The sequence below is a fragment of the Staurois parvus genome, unplaced genomic scaffold (genome assembly GCF_062004578.1).
Source record: "Staurois parvus isolate SC_StPar_1 unplaced genomic scaffold, SC_StPar_1.0 ptg000048l, whole genome shotgun sequence".
NCBI lineage: Eukaryota > Metazoa > Chordata > Amphibia > Anura > Ranidae > Staurois > Staurois parvus.
The window spans coordinates 5,808,926-5,832,275 of record NW_028317844.1 but is presented as its reverse complement, the minus strand read 5'-3'; the positions used below and the strand labels follow the sequence as shown (position 1 = coordinate 5,832,275).

General features: G+C 44.2%; 1 protein-coding gene across 4 annotated transcripts in view; it reads right to left on the bottom strand.

Annotated features, from left to right (window-relative positions):
- SCML4 (Scm polycomb group protein like 4) overlaps window positions 1-23,350 on the bottom strand; it is a 148,264-nt gene that overhangs the window by 48,144 nt on the left and 76,770 nt on the right. For all 4 annotated transcript variants that reach the window (XM_089664876.1, XM_089664883.1, XM_089664890.1 and 1 more), the window contains exon 3: window positions 4,304-4,515. In XM_089664876.1, coding sequence (XP_089521002.1) covers window positions 4,304-4,501 — 198 coding nt within the window. In that variant the 5' untranslated portion in view covers window positions 4,502-4,515. The remainder of the gene's footprint in view (window positions 1-4,303; window positions 4,516-23,350) is intronic.

Sequence of the window (23,350 nt, the reverse complement as noted above, 5' to 3'; positions counted from 1 at the left end):
AATGCTAGAAAAAAAATATTAATGGGATTCAGACTTTAGACAGCCAGCGTAGGTTTTACAAATTAAATTTTGTAACCATGGCGATAGAGCCATTGAGAGCTTCATGGATTGCCTAATCCTGATGAGTTCAAATAAACAGTTTGAATAATCTGTGACATTTAGAAATGGATAGCAGAAAGAATTGTCAAAGTGGGTGTTGTAAAAAGCAGAAACAATTTGGAAAATTAATCAAGTGAGCACACTAAAAAAAATCCCTGCGCAGTAGAGTTCAGGAATTGATGGATACAACTTTGGAAATAAAATGGAAATAGAAACAAAGGGGCCTGTGTGTTAGCTTTAGGGCAATGTCAAATTGGCCATTTACTATATTCAGAGCTTGACTGCATTCATATTAAAGAAAGAATGTTTTCACTCTGTTCACAGTGTGTAACAATGTTGGGAGCACTTTTCCCAATAACTCAACTTAATCACAAACTTGACTATTTGGAGTCTAAATATAATTTATATACAAATTAGGACATTTGTCACTTGTTAGAACCAAGCTCCAGAATCAATAAAGTGAGTTGGATGCAAAAAAGACTTTCAATTTATTTATTTATTGTTTGTTGGAAAAACACTTAAAAGAGATTATCTTGATGTACATATGCTTACCAACATTATAACTGGTAAACTTAATATTTTAAAGGAACTCTGTAGAAAGGGAGTAGGATGTTTACTACTGCTAATCTCTCCTTTTGAAAATGCATTTTCCCAAACTGTCATGCAGATCCAGTGGCTTCAATACTTTCTTTTTCACTTACTTGGAACAAGTAAACAGGAAATCTAACTTCACTGTGACTCTTTACCTGCATGCTTGTCTTATGTCAGTGATTTAAAATACTGCAGCAAGAGTCAGCCAGGAAACTAGCATTTTCAGCAGAAAAACAATATTAGTAGCCTCTATATTGTTAAAAAAAACTTATTTGTAACATGTATGTTTCATTTGCTAAATTTGCTACTTAAAAAGTATCTGCATTTTGTTTGGCAGTGGTTCTCAAAGGTTGTGCTTTACTATTCCCCTCAGATCAAGTCTATGGGGGTTGATTTACTAAAACTGGAAAGTGAAAATTCTGGTGCAGCTGTGCATGGTAGCCAATCAGCTTCTAATGTAAGCTTGTTCAATTAAGTTTGACAAAAAAACTGGAAGCTAACTGGTTTCTATGAAAAGCTGCACCACATTTTGCACTCTCCAGTTTTAGTAAATCAATCCCTATGTGTCAGCCAACTTTTTGAAAACAGTGCACTTCCTGTGCTGATTATATTTTATCTTTACATACTACATATCTAATATTGATTGCTTAAAAATCACTTAAACTATGAATTATTTTCTGTTTTTATGCAATAAACTAAAACACTACAAGTGTGCTTATAACAGTCATCTTTTTATTTAAGAAGTTCAAATACATATATTTTTTAAACTGTGGCTTTAGCTGCTCAAGCACCTCTGGTCTGGCTGTGTTATAGCTGGTTTTGATTCCTGGCGCTGTCAATTTAGTCAGTGTTGCCACATTTCTATACAGATCAAGCTGTCCATCAAATGTGACAGGAGTTGGTGCAAACTATAGCCAGAGCTGCTTGAGTAGTTGAAAAAAATGTATATAGGGATATAGTGTGTCAAGGATAAAATAGAAAAAATAAATAAATAAATAAAAAAAATATATATATATATAAATAATGAAAAAATAATAATAATTTATATATATATATATATATATATATATATATATATACACACACATATATATAATCCAACTGCTCAAGCGCTGAATTTGCCCCAACCACTGTCACTATGAATTTTGCTGGAAAGCTTGGTTGACATATAAATCTGGAGAAATGTACAAAAAGACGAGACATAAAAATAATTGATCACTAAATAATACCATTACATGTTTTAATTGCATAGTTAACAAAATACAATATTTTTGTATTTAACATCTTGGTAAATCTTCATAATTTTCTCTTAATGGAAAAACGGGGTTGGTTCTCTGTTCCTGTAGACTAGATTGCTCCCCTAGTAAAAGCATGCATTATCATAGATACCTAACTTCCAGTGCAATCTAGTGCTTAATACCATGAATAGCAGGCCACAATGACCTCTAATAAGTTATTATTTGTCCAATAATCACTTGAATCATAACGGAGAATCATTTACTTAAATTCCAATTTCTCAGGCATCGCTTTCACATTTTTATCCATTTCATGAGAGATTTAAAAAATACATATACTGTTCTGTAGGGTTTATACCTCACCAAGAATTGTCCCCCAGCCAGTTAATAATGGTACTTGCAGTCACTGGTTAATAACTTTGCATAAACATAAAAGAGAATTAGGCTATTTTATAGCATCCCTATTAAGGACCAACTTTCATGCTTCCTATTCTACAAATATGCTTGTGGTTTTTTTGATCTATGCCACTGTTTTGAGATTGTCACTGCATAATTTAAACTACATTAGCTAGTTTCTCACATGCTGTTTAATGTACTTCTGTCTTTTGTTTGCAGTGTTGGAAAAAAATGTAAATAGAGCATAAATATGTGATTTATTGCAGAATATGATTGTTCATATAATCATGCCACCTGTACAGAGTTTAGTATACACGTTTGTCCCAATTTGAATCATCTACTATGTTACCCATGGAGTATCTATGTAGAAATTAGATTTCCAAACATGGATCTACAGTAAAATATAGGTTGAGTGTTTCTAAATTAAAAGAATAGTGTGCATGTGTGCTTGTCTTTTTTATGAACACGGTTAGGTATAATTAATGCCAGATGATATGATTTAGGTCTCCTTAGCTCTCTAACGTTGCTACATCACATGCAGTATTGACCTAGTATTGGATTGCCTTACCAACAGATATAATCAATCACTGCGGAATAGCAGAGGAATCAATGATCATGTCATCAGAGGTTTTCCATTCCCAGCTCAGGTGCTGCCAGCGCCCCTTCTCTAACGATCAGGACCAGTGAACAAATGCATTAAATCATCATGTCCCCTCTTGTTCACAACTCTCATCATACATATGTTTGATGAAGACAAAAAAGAGGTGACACTATCACTCTATACTTATTATTGCAAAGTACATGGAAGAGAAGAATGAAACCACTGACTACTTGTTATCCCTAAAAGGATGGTTAAATAAAGCCATCACTGAAGGCTTAAAGGGGAACTACTGTACAATGGTTTGGATTTTTTTTTTAATTCATAAATTGTTAATCTGTGTTACATGCATTTTTAATCTGTTTTACACATCATCATTTCATATACTGTATGACAAAGGATTTCCATAATACTGGGGGTTAGAACAAGAGCTGGAGCAGCACTAGCTGCCTGCCATTTGTCTCACTTTTTCTGACTTAAACCGTACACAGAGAAATCCAACAAAGGACAAGTCAAAGGGATAAGTCACTCATCCACAAAAATGAAGCTTCACTAACAGAACTTCACAAAACAGCAAAGGGACATGGAAGAAGGAGCCACAATCCCCAATTGAATGCTCAAAGGAGAACACAAAATAAAAATATACAATATTTAATTGGCTAAAAAATAAATTTGTTTTACTTTTGATCATAATACATAAAGAACATATGTAAAAAAACATTACTAATTTAATTTATGAGATTGGTTAGTTCCACTGCACGTATTAAAATATTTCTTCTATAGGGAAACACAAAGTCTGTTTTACTCTCTGGTATCTATTGCAAGGACAATATGGGGGGGATTTACTAAAACTGGAGCACTCAAAATGTGGTGCAGCTGTGCATGGTAGCCAATCAGCTTCTAACTTCAGTTTGTTCAATTAAGCTTTGGCAAAAAAAACCTGGAAGCTGATTGGTTTCTATGCAGAGATGAACCAGATTTTGCACTCTCCAGTTTTAGTAAATAACCCCTTGTCTGCCTTGTTAGAAGTTCTGCTTGCCTCCCTCATAACAGTGATGTCCTTGTATCACCAGCTAAGCAAGGCTACTGTTTGCAGTCACAGTACTGTTTTTAGTGCAAACCCCATACAGATTTTTATCTTGCATAATGAAAACTCACTAATCAGTGAGCCTTTTTTTTGTTGGCTAATTTACAATGTTTCTGGACATTACACTGAATCTGTGGCTTGCCCAAATTGCATTACACATAAACTCTGAATACTGGTCAATCTAAGAGGTATAACTGCTTGGTCACTACACAACAGCTGCTTCAGCTTTTATTCCTTTCCAGATATCTCAACTAATCACTATAAGAAATTACATGACTTTTTAGAGATGGATAGTACCTTAAAACCGGGTTTCCGTCCTCTCTTCTTTGGAATTTTTACAGGTGGGATGGATCCAGCTGATCCAGAATAGATATTATGGACTGTCATTTTCAGAGGATTGGAGTGGAGTGGGGGCCTCCCTCGTTTTCTGCCAGGAATTCTAGGAGATTGCATCTCCAAACTTTGATCTCTCACAGCAATTAAAGAATAATTCATGCAGCAAACAAGACCTGAAAAAGAAAATACAAAGAATCATATATCTCGTTTTCAGCAACATGCACATTTATGTTTGTCCAATAAACTGACGAAAAACAACTGCAGGTATAATGTGCCAAAACCTGCCCTTTCCAATCTTTTGTACAATCCCTTTGGCAAGAAAGGCTGACCATCATCATAATGCATCAATAGAAATGTTGGAGGGAGCAGCAAGAATAGCAGAAAAAATGACCAAGTGGTCCATCGAGTATGCCTCCCCCGCCCCTTTTTTTAATTCATATATGTTTTTGTGTTTTTTTGGCTTGTTTTTTATTAAATGTTAGTTTTTTTTGTCTAAGTTTACATCTATGTTTGTCCCAAGTATGTTTGAAGCCATGTACTGTTGACTGACTTACTACCTCTGCTGGAAATCTATTCCAAGCATCAACTACCCTTTCAGTAAAATAATACTTTCTAAGATTAGTTTTGAACTTTCCTCCTGTTAGTTTGAGGTCATGTCCCTGTGTCCTTGACCTTGGTTTCATATTGAAAATCCAACCCTCTTGAACCTTTTTCAACCCCTTGATGTATTTAAAAGTGTTCATGGCCAGTTTAGTGTGCAGGCATGATACCACATCTGCAATTAGCAGCACTCCCCTAAACACAAATGGTTGCTATTTTCCTGATGGGCTTTGGCTGGTAGGGTCTGCCTTCCAGGGCAACATAGGCCTTAGGCTATCATCCAAGACAGAATGTCATGTAATTTCTTTAGGAGTGCTGAAGCTTACCCCACATGCTACAGACTGATTGTACAATCTACTTTAGATCTACCAATAGGTATGTAGGGCAAGGACCTACCAAATTGGATACAAATTGATTAGATAATACATAGCTTTGGTGGATCTTAGATTGGTTATACAGAGAATGTACAGTCAGATTGTAATATGTTTGGTGAGCCTTAGTCACGCCAGGTAATGCATTTACACCTCTACTTAATTGTGAAGAAAATCCAAGAGTCATTGGATGAATGTCACAAGAATTTGTCAAAACTTTCCTCAAAAATTCCTTAATACTATGACTTCCATTTGAGTGATCAAAATGTGGTATATTTTTCTAAAATGCTCCAATCAGAAAATATGCCGCATTTTGGTCACTAAATGGAGCTGATGATCATTGGAAGTCACAATATTAGAGAAAACATGTGGAAAGCTTTTGTAGCCTGGAAAAATGTGTGTCAAATTTGTCCAATGAATGTTTTATAAATAGACCCCATACTGTTATAAATCACTGAGGGCAAGAAGAGAGCATGGTATAGAATATCTATTTATTTCGTAAAATAAATAATCATGGTTGTAACCCCTTTTCTCTTTAAAACAAAACAACACGTTTTAAAGATCAGAGAGCTTTGTACTGCAGGGGACACTGTGTACTCAGCATTCTTCAAATTTATTTTAATTCCCAAAGGAAACATTGTGTGAAACTGAAATATGCATATGATGTCTATCCAATAGTTCTTACATTGCTGGATCTTGGAACTTTTAATAGTTTAAAACAATGAATCTCTAGATTTGTTCTTGCCTAACATTGTGGAAATAACTGTGTTCTGTACATGCCTGTGTATTTAAGATTGTTTAGGCAATTTAAAGTTTTCTTTCAATTCAGTCACTTGATAGACATGTGATATACATACATGTCAACAGCCAAACATCTATTGTATACAGTATTTTTTTTTACTGTTTGCTTATATAGTTTTACTAATGAAATAAAGGTAATTACTTGCAGATACATTTCAGTACTGTATGGCAAATAGACACTATGTAAAAGAAGAGAATATTCATAGGTCTTAGCACTTGTAAAGAGAAAGGGTTTAAGTCTGACTGTGTGCTGTTAATTATATTCTTTGTAATTCACTGACAGAAAGATGTTGTACATCCACTTTATTGCCCTTCATATATCTGTATCCCATTATGGCAGGCTGTGTGTATTTTGCAGCATGTTGGCCTATTTCCTCTGTACATACTTTGCAAATCTTGTGACTACAGTAGATCTAGTTCCAAGAATCCTAGTAGTAATAAAGCACAGAACATCACTTTGTACTCTTCCTACATTACCATCCTTCTACCAGAACCCACTAGTCTACTCACAATAGGTTTGGGGCCACCTAGAAGACAAGTTTATTTGCTTCACCTTTGGGTGCGGGTAAACACTGATGAAGATGGTCAGTTGGTTATCAGGTTATATGGAAATACTTGATGTTGGGCTCATTGCTTAAAAGTAAAGTTGAGTTTTTTTTTAGAAATCATACTGTCCCTCGCAAGCTCTAAGACTAAGAACTAAGCAATCAAAGAATACTGATCACTCTATTCTCTGTGAGTCAACCGTCTCTGCTCTACCCTTCCCATGCTCACTGCTTCACTGGGCTGTGGAGGGGACGGGAGTGGCAGGCTCGCATCGTATTACCGAGAAGCTGTACCAGGTGCCAGTCCAGACAACTGGGTGGAACCCGACTTTGAAGTTGTGATCTTTCCCCAGCCTGGACAGGCAGAATGACGTCAGCAAACAGCAGACTTTAGCCCACTGTTGGCTGAAAATAGGAGTGCAGAACAAACTGTGCTTCTGTGATTTGCCTTTAGTAAATCAACCTATAGGGTCTACAAGGTGCACTATATGAGATAAATGGGAAGAATTAATATTCACCTTTCATATGACTGCACTAAACTGCAAAAAGTTTTTGTTCTGCTGAATTGCCATGAGTTACAGCACACATGTCAAGAAGTTGAATCAAGTCTGCAGTTTTTCATCGAAGGACCTACAATACAGCTTCTTCTGTATTGAACTATGGATGAAACCAAATGAATGACCTATGAAGCTAATTAAACCACTTTGGCTTGTAATAATAAGGGTTCATGGTGTCACAATTTCTACACAGGGCTGAGCCCTAAAAGCAGTTCTGAAACATTACATTATTTTGAATTATTGGAAAATCTACCAAAATATTGATGACAAAACACTGAAGAGCACAAAGAGTGATCAATCATGGAAATGAGCCATATGCTCTCAGCTGCCTTTTGTGGTGTTTAAGAGGAACCATAAAATAATCCAGAACAATTCTAGATCAATAGTATTCACTATATATGTATTCATACATACACATCCAATGGATCTTGGAGAGGATCAATATCTCTGAATACTGTGTCAGTTTTTGCAAAAAAGATGACCTTCTAGAAAAATGGCTCTGTAACATAAACAGACAATTCCAGGTAACTGAAATAATTGTTCACTCTATAGAGGGTGTCACATTGACCATGATACCCACCAAAGGATAGTCCCTTAGGCAATGAACACGGTAGCACAAAAGTATTTTCAATTAAAATGGTTGTAAAGGCTTAAGGTTTTTAACCTTAATGCATTCTCTGCATTAAGGTAAAAACCTTGTAATTACAGCATCCACCAACTTCCCCCTTAAACACCTATCTTAGTCCAATATTGATCCAGCACTGTGCCCAGCTTCAGTTCTTCTCTCCCCTCCCTGTGCTCTCACAAGCTTGGATGACAGCACTGGGAGACATTTGCTCCTGCTGCTGTAAGTCAAATCATGTGAGGAGGGAGCAGGGGTGGGGGCGGGGCTGAACTACACTGTGTGTGCCTATAGACATACAAATCTGTCTCCATGGGAAGCAGCTTACTATGAGGACACATGGAGAAGAGAAGGGGTAAACACCGCTGGTTGGGCACCCCAAAAGAGGAGGTTTGGGCTGCTCTGTGCAAAACAATTGCACAGAGCAGTTAAGTATAACATGTTTGTCATTTAAAAAAAAACAGCCTTTACAAGTTCTTTAACAGCTTATGCACACCCTATAGCAGAAATACTGCTACAGGGCGGCATGGGTGCGCAAAATCACACCATTTGTGGCCTCAACTGTTAATCACCAGGTCCCTGCCATAGATTCCCTGCGGGCACCTGGCGATCTCCGAGGATTTCCAACCGGGGAGAGACCTGTACGTAAACAATAGAGATCCCTCCCCTGTCAGCTCCTGCACACTGCTTTGTATGGCTCCATATAGCGGAGCCATACAAAGCAGTATGCTTACAGTGAAACACACACAGCCCACATAGTAAAACAGCACACAGTTAACCCTTTGATCGCTCCTCATGTTAACCCCTTCCTGCCCAGTGCCATTAGTACAGTGCCAGTGCTTTTTATTAGCACTGATCACTGTATTGGTGTCACTGGGGACTGCAGTCTTGCTATAAGTTGCTGATCGCAGCCATTACTAGTAAAGAAAAAAAAAAATTCAGTATATATACCGCCATTTGTAAACTTTCACGTAAACCAATTAATTTACATGTATTGTGATTATTTTTAGCAAAGACATGTAGCAGAATACATTTTGGCCTAAATTTATGACAAAATGTGATTTTTAAAAATTTTTTACTGGACATGTTTAATAGTAAAAAGTCAAACTTATAGTTTTTGTTTTCAAAATTGTCAGTCCTTTTTTTGTTTATAGCACAAAAATTAAAACTGCACAGGCGATCAAATACCACCAAAATAAAGCTCTATTTGTGGGAATAAAAGGATGTCAATTTAATTTGAGTGAAGCGTTTCCTGACCGCGCAATTGTCAGTTAAAGTAATGCAGTGCCGTATCACAAAAAATAGCCTGGTCAGGAAGGGGGGTAAATCCTATAGAGGGCATGTGGATAAACAAACTCTGTGATATTTGACTAGTGAAACTCCTTATTAAATGTAGCCACACAAACATAAAGAGATCTGCCAAATTTGATAGTCCATGAACTGTTTATGGTCTGAATGTAGGTATGTGTTTCATAATTTTTATTCAACCACTTGCCCGCCTGAGGATTTACCCCCCTTAATGACCAGGCCTCTTTTTGCTACTCGGCGCTGCACTAATTCAACTGATAATTGCGCGGTCATGCAATGCTGCACCCAAATGAAGTTTATGTCCTTTTTTCACACAAATAGAGCTTTCTTTCGGTGGTATTTGATCGCCTGTGCGTTTTTTATTTTTTACGCTATAAAAAAAAAAAGGCTGACAATTGAGAAAAAAAAACAATATTTTGGACTTTTTGCTATAAAACATGTCCAGTAAAAAAAATTAAAAATCAAATTTCGTCATAAATTTCGGCCAAAATGCATTCTGCGACATGTCTGCTAAAAAAAAACCCAATACGTGTAAATTAATTGGTTTACGTGAAAGTTATAGCGTTTACAAATGGCGGGAAAGATACTGGGATTTTAAAAATTTTTTTATACTAATAATGGCGGTGATCTGGGACTTATAGCGGCGATCAGTGACTTATGGCGGCAATCAGCGACTTATGGCGGGACTGCAGCAGACATTCTGACACTGGGGGGGAACTGACTTGGGGTCATTGACATCCCCAGTGACACCAATACAGTGATCAGTGCAAAAAAAAAAAAACACTGTACTAATGGCACTGGGGAGGAAGGGGTTAACTGTTTTATTTACTGAAAGGGTTATGTCAGGGCTCCCAGGTATGACCAGAGGTGTGTGACTGACGCAGGGAAACGCAGACTTCAGATATGTGATTAACAATGTAATTTATTAACACTAACAATACAAACATAAACGCAGTGCAATACTAAACATAATACAGTGCAAACAAACCCAACCAACCACCCACAGATAACAGTACATACAAGCAAGCGTCGTCAGGCAGGCCGAGTCAATATCAATTGGGCAGGTAGGTACGGGGGGAGCAAGCGGAGAATGGTCGGGGTCACAGGCCAGGTTCAGCAGGTAGCAAGCAGCGTAGTACAGAGGGTCAGGCAGAGGGATGGTCAGGGTCACAAGCCAGGGATCAGAACAGGTAGCAAGCAGCGTAGTACAGAGGGTCAGGCAGAGGGATGGTCAGGGTCACAAGCCAGGGATCAGAACAGGTAGCAAAGGGACAGAAACAGGATGCAGGACAGATACAGGGCCCAGGACAAACACACCACCAAGGCAGAGTCGGCAAGTCTGGCCATCCCTTAAATACACCAGTATCATCAGTTTCAGGTGTTAGCTGGCTGAAAGGTTGAGTCTCTGATTGCTGGGAGCACCCGCTGGCCAGCCCTGGTACTGCAGATCAAAAGGCAGGTGAGTCCCACCATTGCTGGCCAGTCCATTCCTGACAGTACCCCCCCTCAAGGAGCGGCCTCAGGACGCTCCAAACAGACCTAGCTGGGAAAAATGTTCCACCGCCCGGGTCTGGTAACTGGCGGGATATCAAAGACTGGCACACCGGGCAGGACTCCGGGCAGCGGTACACCGGGCAGAGGCACATCGGGCTGGACTCCGGGCAGAGGCACATCGGGCTGGACTCCGGGCAGAGGCACATCGGGCTGGACTCCGGGCAGAGGCACATCGGGCTGGACTCCAGGCAGAGGCACATCGGGCTGGACTCCGGGCAGAGGCACACCGGGCAGAGGCACATCGGGCAGAGGCACATCGGGCTGGACTCCGGACAGAGGCACACCGGCAGAGGCACATCGGGCTGGACTCCGGGCAGAGGCACATCGGGCTGGACTCCGGGCAGAGGCACATCGGGCTGGACTCCGGGCAGAGGCACATCGGGCTGGACTCCGGGCAGAGGCACATCGGGCTGGACTCCGGGCAGAGGCACAACGGGCTGGACTCCGGGCAGAGGCACATCGGGCAGGACTCCGGGCAGAGGCACATCGGGCAGGACTCCGGGCAGAGGCGCATCGGGCTACCAGGCGAAGCGGCAGGCAGCGGGCCACCGGGCGGAGCGGCAGGCACCGGGCCCCCGGGCGGGGCGACAGGCCTCGGGCCCCCGGGCGGGGCGACAGGCCTCGGGCCCCCGGGCGGGGCGACAGGCATCGGGCCCCCGGGCGGGGCGACAGGCATCGGGCCCCCGGGCGGAACTACAGGTCTCGGGCCCTCAGGCGGAACTACAGGTCTCGGGCCCTCAGGCGGAGCGGCGGGTGCCGGACCCCCAGATGGAGCGACAGGCCTCGGGCCCCCAGGCGGGGCGACAGGCATCGGACCCCCAGGCGGGGCGACAGGTATCGGACCCCCAGGCGGGGCGACAGGCATCGGGCCCCCAGGCGGGGCGGCGGGCGCCGGACCCCCAGGCGGAACTACAGGCCTCGGGCCCTCAGGCGGAGCGGCGGGCGCCGGACCCCCGGGTGGAGCGACAGGTCTCGTGCCCTCAGGCGGAGCGGCGGGCGCCGGACCCCCAGGTGGAGCGACAGGCATCGGGCCCCCAGGTGGGGCGACAGGCATCGGGCCCCCAGGCGGGGCGACAGGCATCGGGCCCCCAGGCGGAGCGGCGGGCGCCGGACCCCCAGGCGGAACTACAGGTCTCGGGCCCTCAGGCGGAGCGGCGGGCGCCGGACCCCCGGGTGGAGCGACAGGTCTCGGGCCCTCAGGCGGAGCGGCGGGCGCCGGACCCCCAGGTGGAGCGACAGGTCTCGGGCCTTCAGGCGGAGCGGCGGGCGCCGGACCCCAAGGTGGAGCGACAGGTCTCGGGCCCTCAGGCGGAGCGGCGGGCGCCGGACCCCCAGGTGGAGCGACAGGTCTCGGGCCCTCAGGCGGAGCGGCGGGCGCCGGACCCCCAGGTGGAGCGACAGGTCTCGGGCCCTCAGGCGGAGCGGCGGGCGCCGGACCCCCAGGCGGTGCGACAGGTCTCGGGCCCTCAGGCGGAGCGACAGGTCTCGGGCCCCCAGGCGGGGCGGCGGGCGCCGGACCCCCAGGTGGAGCAGCGGGCGCTGGACCCCCAGGCGGAGCGACAGGTCTCGGGCCCCCAGGCGGAGCAGCGGGCACCGAGTCACCAGGCACGACAGTGGGCTCCGAGTCAACTGGCATGACCGCTGGCACTAGGTCAGACATTGGATCGTCTGGCTGGACAGCGGGCATCGGGTCACCAGGCATCAGGTCATTTGGCTCGACAGCGGGCACCGCGTCATCTGGCAAGGCAGTGGGCTCCGAGTCAACTGGTATGACCGCGGGCACTGGGTCAGACATTGGATCGTCTCACCGGACAGCGGGCATCGGGTCACCAGGCATCAGGTCATTTGGCTCGACCGCGGGCACCGCGTCATCTGACAAGGCAGTGGGCTCCGAGTCAACAGGCACGACAGTGGGCACCGGGTCATCAGGTACCGGATTGTCTGGCTCGACAGCAGGCATCGGGTCACCAGGTATGACAGCGGGCACTGGGTCACCAGGCATCAGGTCATTTGGCTCGCCAGCGGGCACCGCGTCATCTGGCAAGGCAGTGGGCACCGAGTCACCAGGTACGACAGCGGGCTCTGAGTCAATTGGCACGACAGCGGGCACCGGATCAGGTACCGGATCATCTGGATCAACAGCGGGCATCGAGTCAACTGGCCTAATAGGATCGTCAGGCTGGATCAGTTCATCATGCTGGGTAGAGGCATCAGGCTGAATGCCGGCGTCCGGCTGAGTAGAGGCTTCAGGCCGAGTAGAGGCTTCAGGCCGAGTAGAGGCATCAGGCCGAGTAGAGGCTTCAGGCCGAGTAGAGGCTTCAGGCCGAGTAGAGGCATCAGGCCGAGTAGAGGCTTCAGGCCGAGTAGAGGCTTCAGGCCGAGTAGAGGCTTCAGGCCGAGTAGAGGCATCAGGCCGAGTAGAGGCTTCAGGCCGAGTAGAGGCTTCAGGCCGAGTAGAGGCATCAGGCCGAGTAGAGGCTTCAGGCTGAAGAGAGGCATCAGGTTGCATACAGGCATCAGGCTGAAGAGAGGCATCAGGCTGCATACCGGCATCAGGCTGAAGAGAGGCATCAGGCTGCGTACAGGCATCAGGCCGAGTACAGGCATCAGGCCGAGTAGAGGCTTCAGGCCGAGTAGAGGCTTCAGGCCGAGTAGAGGCTTCAGGCTGAGTAGAGGCTTCAGGCTGAGTAGAGGCTTCAGGCTGAACCACGGAAGGCAGGCTCACCGGTTTGGATACTGGCAGGATGGTATTGGTTGGAAAGAATTTTCGCTTTTTTCTGGTTTTAACTACTGGAGCACTGCAAGTAAACGCAGGTCTGCAAACGAATGGAGCAGCTGGAGACAGAGAAGAACTGGAGGATGGAACAGGAGAGGGAGCAGTTGCTACAGAGGGCTTTTTTACAGGGTTAAAGGCAGGATAGGTGCAGTGAGTGGGAACAGGGTACTGACATGCGGTAGATAGCCAAGTATACTGGGCTGTAACTGGAGGAGCTGGTGGGAATACAGGAGTAGAGTTAGAAGCAGGACTGGGTTTTTGTAAGCTGACTGAGGCTGGGTGCAACAAGTCTGTCCATGTCTGCAGTATGGGTTGAACAAAGCTGAGCTTACACAAAGCCTGTCTGGTCAATGACTGCACTGCGTTTATACAATCTCTTAGTATCTGTGGTGAACATGTGGAATAACGCTCCAGAAAGTAACCCACATCATCCTCTAATAACCACACCAGGGACTCTACCTGGTCTGCACTAAATGGTGGCAAAAATTCATCCCTGCATTCGGGGGTACCAGATGAAACCAACTCTGCACAAACCTCAATCAAAGGCTGCACCTCAGAGAACTCTGTGCCCTGATCTACTAGAACATGAGCGAGCCGTATACATTCTAGCAGTTCATCCCGGGGATACTCCTTCAGAGTTTGATAAGCATACTCCCTGTCATCAAACACTAGCAGATATAAATACGCAACCTCATCCAGATCCATCCTTCCCATCAACAAGCCAAGATGGCTTCCCTGTGCAGCCACTTCTGGTCAGGATTGGCCTTGGTGTAATGTCAGGGCTCCCAGGTATGACCAGAGGTGTGTGACTGACGCAGGGAAACGCAGACTTCAGATATGTGATTAACAATGTAATTTATTAACACTAACAATACAAACATAAACGCAGTGCAATACTAAACATAATACAGTGCAAACAAACCCAACCAACCACCCACAGATAACAGTACATACAAGCAAGCGTCGTCAGGCAGGCCGAGTCAATATCAATTGGGCAGGTAGGTACGGGGGGAGCAAGCGGAGAATGGTCGGGGTCACAGGCCAGGTTCAGCAGGTAGCAAGCAGCGTAGTACAGAGGGTCAGGCAGAGGGATGGTCAGGGTCACAAGCCAGGGATCAGAACAGGTAGCAAGCAGCGTAGTACAGAGGGTCAGGCAGAGGGATGGTCAGGGTCACAAGCCAGGGATCAGAACAGGTAGCAAAGGGACAGAAACAGGATGCAGGACAGATACAGGGCCCAGGACAAACACAACACCAAGGCAGAGTCTGCAAGTCTGGCCATCCCTTAAATACACCAGTATCATCAGTTCCAGGTGTTAGCTGGCTGAAAGGTTGAGTCTCTGATTGCTGGGAGCACCCGCTGGCCAGCCCTGGTACTGCAGATCAAAAGGCAGGTGAGTCCCACCATTGCTGGCCAGTCCATTCCTGACAGGTTAACTGTGTGAGGGGAATGTTTTGCTAGGGGGCGGGGGGGTGTACTGCAGGGGGGACATGCTGATCGGGAGAGATAAACTCTTCTCTCCGGCTCAGCATGTCAGGAGCTGTCAGGGAACTGATAGAAAGCAGAGCAACTGCAGCCCTGCTCTCTGTCAGTGATTGCCGCTAATCGGCGGGACACAGCCAGCAACGACTGGCTGTGACCCGGCGACTGACATCCGCTGCCCTGATCGGCGGGACAGGTAGGGCGGTGGAGAGCCTCCCGCGCGCCCCCTACCTGTTTTGCAAACACACATTTTAAAATGTGGTTTTGCCCAGCCGTGCCGCCCTGCCACCGTATTTCTACAGTGGCTGGGCGGCATGTGGTTAAATCTTAATGATAGTAATGTATTTATTACTGGTACTTTCATAGCACTGTCAATTTACACAGTGCTTTACGTACAGTATATATTGTACATTTAGTCCCTGCAATCAAGGAGATCACAATCTAAATTCCCCATCTCATATTCATACATACATATACTAGGATACTAGGGTCATTTAACCTACCAGAATGCCTTTGGAGTGTTGGAGGAAACCCACGCAAGCACAGGGAGAACATGAAACCTCCAGGCAAGGAGTGCCGTAGTTGGGACTCAAACCGAAAATCCTAGTGCTGCTAGACAGAAGTGCTAACCACTAAACTACTGTACTGTATATCAAAAAAGAGTGTGAAAAAGTGCAAATAACATTTTGTTTCCTAGGTGACAGAGGTGCTAACTTCACAAGATTTATTATTATAAGTTACTAAGTTGTTAAGTGATGCCAAAACTGTGAAATATTTAAATTGAGTATGTTCAGAGTTATGTAGCGATAAGGGAAATACATGACTGCATTCTTATAGTAAATCTACACACATATACAGATTGATGGAGTCAGCTCTAGGCACATGTCTAATATTCCTATTTGTAAATCTGAACCTAAATGTAACCCTATCCCTAAAGGATATCTAAACCCGAGAACAAAAACTGAATATAGTGCAGCTTACCAGTATAGTGCAGCTTACCAGCCCTTAGATATGATGGTTGCATTTGTTTTATGTTTTTTAGTACATTTTCTGAAAGCATAAAAAAAAAAAAAAAACAAGTCCAGCCAGCAGCTCATGTCCCCTCCACAGCCAGTGAACCAGTGAGCATGGGAAGGGCATAACAGAGACCTGTTACTCACAGAGAACGGAGTGATTAGCAGTCTTTGATTGCTTAGTTCCTAGTCTTAGAGCCGATGAGGGACAGTATGATTTCTAAAAAAAAAAACCTCAACTTCTCTTTTAAGCAATGAGCCCCACAAAGTGGCACATAATTGTAAAGTGGAAAGAAAATCATAACTGGTTTTCAAAATTTTTTACAAATAAATACCGGAAAAGTGTGGCATGCATTTGTATTCAGCCTCCTTTACTCTTATATCCCTAACTAAAATCTAGTCAAACCAATTGCCTTCAGAAGTCACCTAATTAGTAAATAGAGTCCACCCATGTGTAATTTAATCTCAGTATAAATACAGCTGTTCTGTGAAGCCCTCAGAGGTTTGTTAGAGAACATTAGTGAACAAACAGCATCATGAAGGCCAAGGAACACACCAGACAGGGCAGGCACAAAGTTGTGTAAAAGTTTAAAGCATGGTTAGGTTGTAAAAAAAAATCCAAAGCTTTGAACATATCACGGATTATGGCACAACTGCAAACCTACCAAGACATGGCTGTCCACCTAAACTGACAGGCTGGGAAAGGAGAGCATTAATCAGAGAAGCAGCCAAGAGGCCCATGGTAACTCTGGAGGAGCTTCAGAGATCCACATGGTGGGAGAATCTGTCCACAGGACAACTATTAGTCATGCACTCCACAAATCTGGCCTTTATGGAAGAATGGCAAGAAGAAAGTCATTGTTGAAAGATAGCCATAAGAAGTCCCTTTTGCAGATTGTGAGAAGCCATGTGGAAGGTGCTCTGGTCAGATAAGACCAAAATTGAACTTTTTGGCCTATAAGCAAAATGCTATGTGTGGCAGAAAACTAACACTGCACATCATCCTGAACACACCAACCTCACCGTGAAACATGGTGGTGGCAGCATCATGTTGTGGGGATGCTTTTCTTCAGTATTGACAGGGAAGCTGGTCAGAGTTGATGGGAAGATGGATTGAGCCAAATACAGGGCAATCTTAGAAGAAAACCTGTTTGAGTCTGCAAAAGACTTGAGACTGGGGCGGAGGTTTCACCTTCCAGCAGGACAACGACCCTAAATATACAGCCAGAGCTACAATGGAATGGTTTATAGCAAAGCATATTCATGTATTAGAATGGCCCATTCAAAGTCCAGACCTAAATCCAATTGAAAATCTGTGACAAGACTTGAAAATTGCTGTTCCCAGACACTCTCCATCCAATCTGACAGAGCTTGAGATATTTTGAATAGAAGAATGGGCAACAATTTCACTCTAGATGTGCAAAGCTTGTAGAGACATCCCCAAAAGAGCTGCAGCTGTAATTGCAGCAAAAGGTGGATCTACAAAGTATCAACTCAGGGAGGCTGAATACAAATACATGCCACACTTTTCACATATTTATTTGAAAAAAAAAGGTTGAAAACCATTTATCATTTTCCTTCCACTTCACAATTATGTGCCACTTTGTGTTGGTCTATCACATAAAGTCCCAATAAAATACATTTACGTGTAACATGACAAAATGTGGAACATTTCAAGGGGTATGAATACTTCTTCAAGGCACTGTAAATAATGTTCTGAGCCTTAAAGCTGAACTGCAGGTAGATAAAAAAATGGAATTTAATCCAACATTGCATTTATTTAAAAACTGAATTAGCAAAAATATATTAATTTGTCCTAAACTAGCCCCCCATATTCTAAAATACAGTACAGGAGGAACCAGACTGAGAGGGAGTGTGGCAGCATTCTGAAATACAGTACTTAGGATAAATTGCTTTGCATTGTGCTGTCAATCACAAAGTGAATGTGCTTAAAGGAATAGAAAGCAAAAGGATGACTTCATCACTATTCTGTTGTTCTTTTACTGTATATTCATTGGCTAGAAGTGTGTTTTTAACCAAGCTGTACTGCTGTTGTAACAGTGTAATATGCTGTATGTATATGCTGGAGCTCAACTTAAAATATTAACTGCCTAGCTTCCAACTTATGCAGCACCCTGTAGTGTGCTACTAGAAAAGTGTAGGTACATTTATTGTGTATTGTGTATGTGTATGAGTCTGTAACTAGGTTGGGTTACCGCAGGTCAGGCTGAATGGCTTAACAGGTTGCGACTCTATCACCTCCTCCTGGTCCTAGAGGACCATGGAACCTTCCAGAAGCCAGTGAGTCTAACCAATCCCAGGTTTGGAGGTCCTAGTAGAGTGGTGAGATTAACCCATATATATAGGAGAGTCAGGCTGGCAAGGGAGTTGGGACAAAGATGAAGTGCTGGGGAGACTGCCGGTGGCCTGGGAGAGGTCTGGCCTCCAGGCTGGGCTCGGGCTGGCTCAGGAGGGTCCATTCAGCATTACGGCATGAACAGGATCAAGGCCTGGCAGCAGTGGGAGCAAAGAGGACAGACTGAGTACATCAGCACACCTATGGATATACAAGGGGAGAGACTGCCACATATACTAAGCTTTTGTAGTGATGTGATAATTTCTTTGCCCATTTTCCAGTGTATACTTCTATTATGCAGTGTTTGTTTTGCCCTTTTCCAATATGGCTGCTATGCTGTCTGGGCACTGAGGATGAGGTAATCAGAGAGAGACTTGTGAAAAAGAGGGAAGTGTGTTTTTCCTGGGAGAGACAGAACTCAGACAGTAAGTCCCCTCACTGAGACATGCAAAAAAAGACTGTTAATGCTTTAATGTTCCTGTTTGGAAGTTACTTTATGTTGGATGGTTCACTGAATGTTATTTCTTCAATACATGGACTCTCATATACAATGCTGTGTGGATTACTGTCTGTGGATGATACATTTCTCAGTTGGGATTTCACTTGTTATCCACACGCCCCAATTGAGTGGAGGCCAGGGGCGGACTGACCATTTTGAAACTTGGGCACTGCCCGAGGGCCCGGGGTCAGTAGGGGGCCCCATGAGATGCCCCTGGTACCTTTTTCAGAGGCTTTTTTGAGTTTGGTCAAGGACACAGGGGCCCCATGATCCCCTATTGCCCGGGGGCCCCATGAGTTGTCAGTCAGCCCCTGGTGGAGGCACTAGCACTTGTTAGAGATCTTGTCCTGATCACACAGATTATAAGGACTCTGCTCCTAAGTACTATACAGGTGGCGCCATCATACCCCAGTACCTGCAAATAGTGTACAAATAGCGCTACATTTGGAGGCACTACTGAGATAATATAACTTGGATCAGGACATTAAGGAACGATCATGTCACTGTTATCAACAGAAGCTGTGAGGCAGTGGGCCCTAGAAGAGGGCCTGCCACCTGAAAGGATATTTGCTATTTCATATGTGCCTATCACTGTGAGTTCCCACAGACTGCAGGAGGCACTAAAAGCAAATGAAACCTTGCAGTATGCAACTCTTGTAGATAAAAGAGAAGAGGATGAGAGTTGTGAACTGTATACCCATTGTCTCAGTGAGGTGGATTTAAATCCAGTTAAAGGGTCCTTTTGCATAAATCCAAAGGGGGCTGAAGCAATTGGTTGTGCTGTAGTATTTCCAGTGATTTCACCTCCAGTAAGGCGAAAGTTACCAGCTCTGCCTGTAAAGTGTGAACCATTGAATACAACGGCTTCATCAGGAGAGACTGTAATGTTGCCTGCTACAGCCACTGTGCAGGAAAAAATATTGAGCATCTGCTGCTAAAAGTCACTGAAGTCATTGCTCCGAATTTACATGCTGATTCTTACCACAAATTAAAGCCTTTTTCAGGAGTGCTACCTGTCCCTGCTGGTGAAGAAAGCTTTGAAGTACGGAAAGAGTTTGCACAACAAGTGATAGAGGAATGGACCTGCTCAGAGGAAAAGAAAAAACAGCGCATCATGGAAAGCTTAATACCACCAGCATCCATTATTGTCAGAGCTTACAAGGACACACATGTGAGCACCAGTGCTCAAGAATATATTGATATTTTGACAGATGCTTATGGACTGCACTGTGACCCGGATCAGATGCTTGCTGATTTTACACAGACAAAGCATAAAGAGGGAGAGGATGTTTCTGTGTTTGTGAGGAGGCTAGAAATGTTTCTAGGAAGATTGCTCACTGAAAAGGTCATCTCTCCTACAAATGTTGATAAATTAAGGACTGCTCAAATCATAAAGGGGTTACTGCCGCATCACCCAGTGTCACCGGTCCTAAGAGTTGTTTTGAGAGAGAGAAACTTTAATTTTACTGAAACTATGTCTGAAGTAAAGAAACAGGAGGCTGATATCCTTTTTAGTACCCCTTCTAAAAGCAAAGTTCATCAGAGTTCTTCGGGTGAGCACAAAAATGACACTGTTGCTAAAAACAAAGAAGTTGGTAGACTTCCACAGCCTAGAGCTCTATCTGCTGATAAAACCTCCAGTGATAAGCCTCTCTTCCACATGAAATGTTTCCGCTGTGGACAAGCAGGTAACACAGTTCATCAGTGTCCACAGCTTGCTGATAGTTCTGAAATTCAAAGTAAAGCTGGACAAATGTATAAAAGAAAACAGGGAAAATCAAGAAAACAAATGTTCACTAAACTGCTTGCAGTAGGCCGCAGATGTACTGTTAATGATATACCCACTACTGCTCTTTTTGACAATGGCTCTTAACTGACTATTATCTACAGACCCTTCTATCAGCAACACTTAAGCCACCTCCCTTTGAAACCTATGGACACTATGCATGTTTATGGTGTGGGAGAAAATCCTGTTTTTATGGATGGTTGTCTGGAAGTTGAGCTTCACATTCCTGGTGTGACAACTGATGAGGATCCCCCCACTTAAAGTCATTGCCTATGTGAGCCCTCCACCCGGGGGTAGTGAGTATGCTCCTATGATTGTGGGTTCCAATGTTGAAGCCGTTGAGGCTGCTTTCATAAGGTTTCTTCAGCCACAATAGGGTACTCCTCTACCTTCACTGCCTGTTGCTCCAGAACTTCAAAATATCTGCCAAACATTTGCTCCTGATCTTCCTGGAGGATGTGTGGGGAATCCATGGCATCCCATAGAGCTTCCAGCCGGGAGAGTGAGAGTGTTGCGGGTTTATGTGGAAATTTCACCGGGTGAAAATGGTAGTTTTTTCCTGCTAGAGACTGATCCGAAAGAGGCTGCAAAGAATGGCTGGGAGATAGTACCAGAAAGGAAAGACTATCGTTTAAAATGTCCAAGAATGGATGTTGTTACTGTTCGGAATGTTACCACATACCCAGTTATAATACCAGCCTGGCAGGAGGTAGCCTATTGATACCCAGTGGAAACCATTAGCTCTTACCCTGCCAAGCTCGAGGAAAAAGAAACCAAATTAGACTTTCACCTGAATGATGCTGATAGTCCTGCAGAGCACAAACAAGTACTAGAAGAGCAGCTAATGGAATACAATGATGTTTTCTCTACTGATGACATGGATGTCGGGTGTGCTAAACGTATTCAACACAGTATTCTGCTAACAGATAGCACCCCCTTTAGAGAAAGATCTGGGCGCATACCTCCTAAAGATCTGGATGATGTTCGAGAGTGCTTGCACAAAATGAAAGATCAAAACATCATTGTTGAGTCTAAAAGCCTGTATGCATCCCCAATAGTGGTGGTCAGAAAGAAAAATGGTGGAGTGCAAATATGTGTTGATTACAGGACTCTAAATCAGCAAATGGTCCCAGCTCAATACACGCTACCTCGCATTAAGTAAGCTCTTGATGCCCTGCAAGGCAGTAAATGTTTCACAGTAATGGACCTAAGATCCGGGTATTACCAAGTACCAATGAGTGAGGAAGATCAAGAAAAGACAGCTTTTATTTGCCCCCTGGGGTTTTTCCAGTTTGCTCGAATGCCTTAGGGAATTAGTGGTGCACCTGCAACCTTCCAGCGTCTAATGGATCGGACACTGGGAGACCTTTGTCCCACTCAATATATTGTCTACCTAGATGACATAATTGTTTTTGGCTCCACTCTGGAGGAGCATGATCAGAGACTGTTTAAAGTCCTTGATCGTTTGAGAAGAGAAGGTCTGAAACTCTCCCTGGACAAATGTAAGTTTGCCCATTCTTCAGTAAACTTTGTGGGCCACATCGTATCTGCAGAAGGGGTAGCAACTGATCCTGCTAAAGTGGAGGCTGTGGTAACCTGGCCCTGTCCCACAAATCTGACAGAACTGAGGTCCTTCTTGGAGTTTTGTGACTATTATCGCCGCTTCATTAGAGACTATTCCAAGACTGCTCGGTCTCTTAATGACTTGCTTAAAGAAACACCTGGTATTGACACAACCAGCAAAACTCCTTTCAGTGAGAGGTGGACTTCTGCTTGTGAGGAAGCTTTTCTACAGCTTAAGAAAAGCCTTACAGAAGCACTAGTGTTGGTTTATGTAGACTCACAAAAGCCATACGTTCTGCATGTAGATGCCAGCTACGATGGGTTAGGAGGAGTCCTCCATCAGGAGTACCCAGGAGGACTAAGGCCTGTTGCTTATATCAGTCGCAGTCTAAGCCCAGCAGAAAAGAATTATCCTGTGCACAAACTGGAATTTCTTGCCCTGAAGTGGGCTATTGTTGAAAAGCTGCATGATTACTTGTATGGGGCTCAGTTTGAGGTGAGAACTGATAATAACCCCCTCACTTATGTTTTGACTACAGCCAAGCTGGATGCCACTGGTCATAGGTGGCTTGCGGCCTTGTCTAATTACCAATTCACTCTCAAGTACAAGCCAGGACCCAAAAATATTGGGGCTGATGCTCTCTCCAGGCGTCCTGGATTGCCAATGAACTTAGAAGAAAGTGAATGGGAGGAAGTACCTGGGTCTGCTGTGGCTGCCTACTCTGCTACAGCTGTTGTACAAGGAGACAATATTGTTTTAGCTGACTTACGAGTTATTGATTCATTGGGAGCTGGTGAAGAGTGTATCCCAAACATGTATTGCTGCCCCACTGCTCTAGGAGTACCAGAAAACATCCAGCTGCAAAAGAATGATATGATTCTTCTACAAATGAGGGATCCAGTAGTCAGACATGTTAGAGAGTCTGTTTTCCGCAAAGATCCTAATTACATGAGAAAAACCCTACCTGAGCAGAATACCTACTATCTTAAGGAATGGGATGAACTCAAAATAATCGATGGACTTTTGTATAGGGTACATTTTTTCCATGATCATCCTGGAAGGAGACAGCTAGTGCTCCCTCAAGTCTACAGAAAATCTGTTTTGAGAAGTTTGCATGACCAACATGGGCATCTAGGAGTTGAAAAAACATATGGATTAATCCGAGACCGTTTCT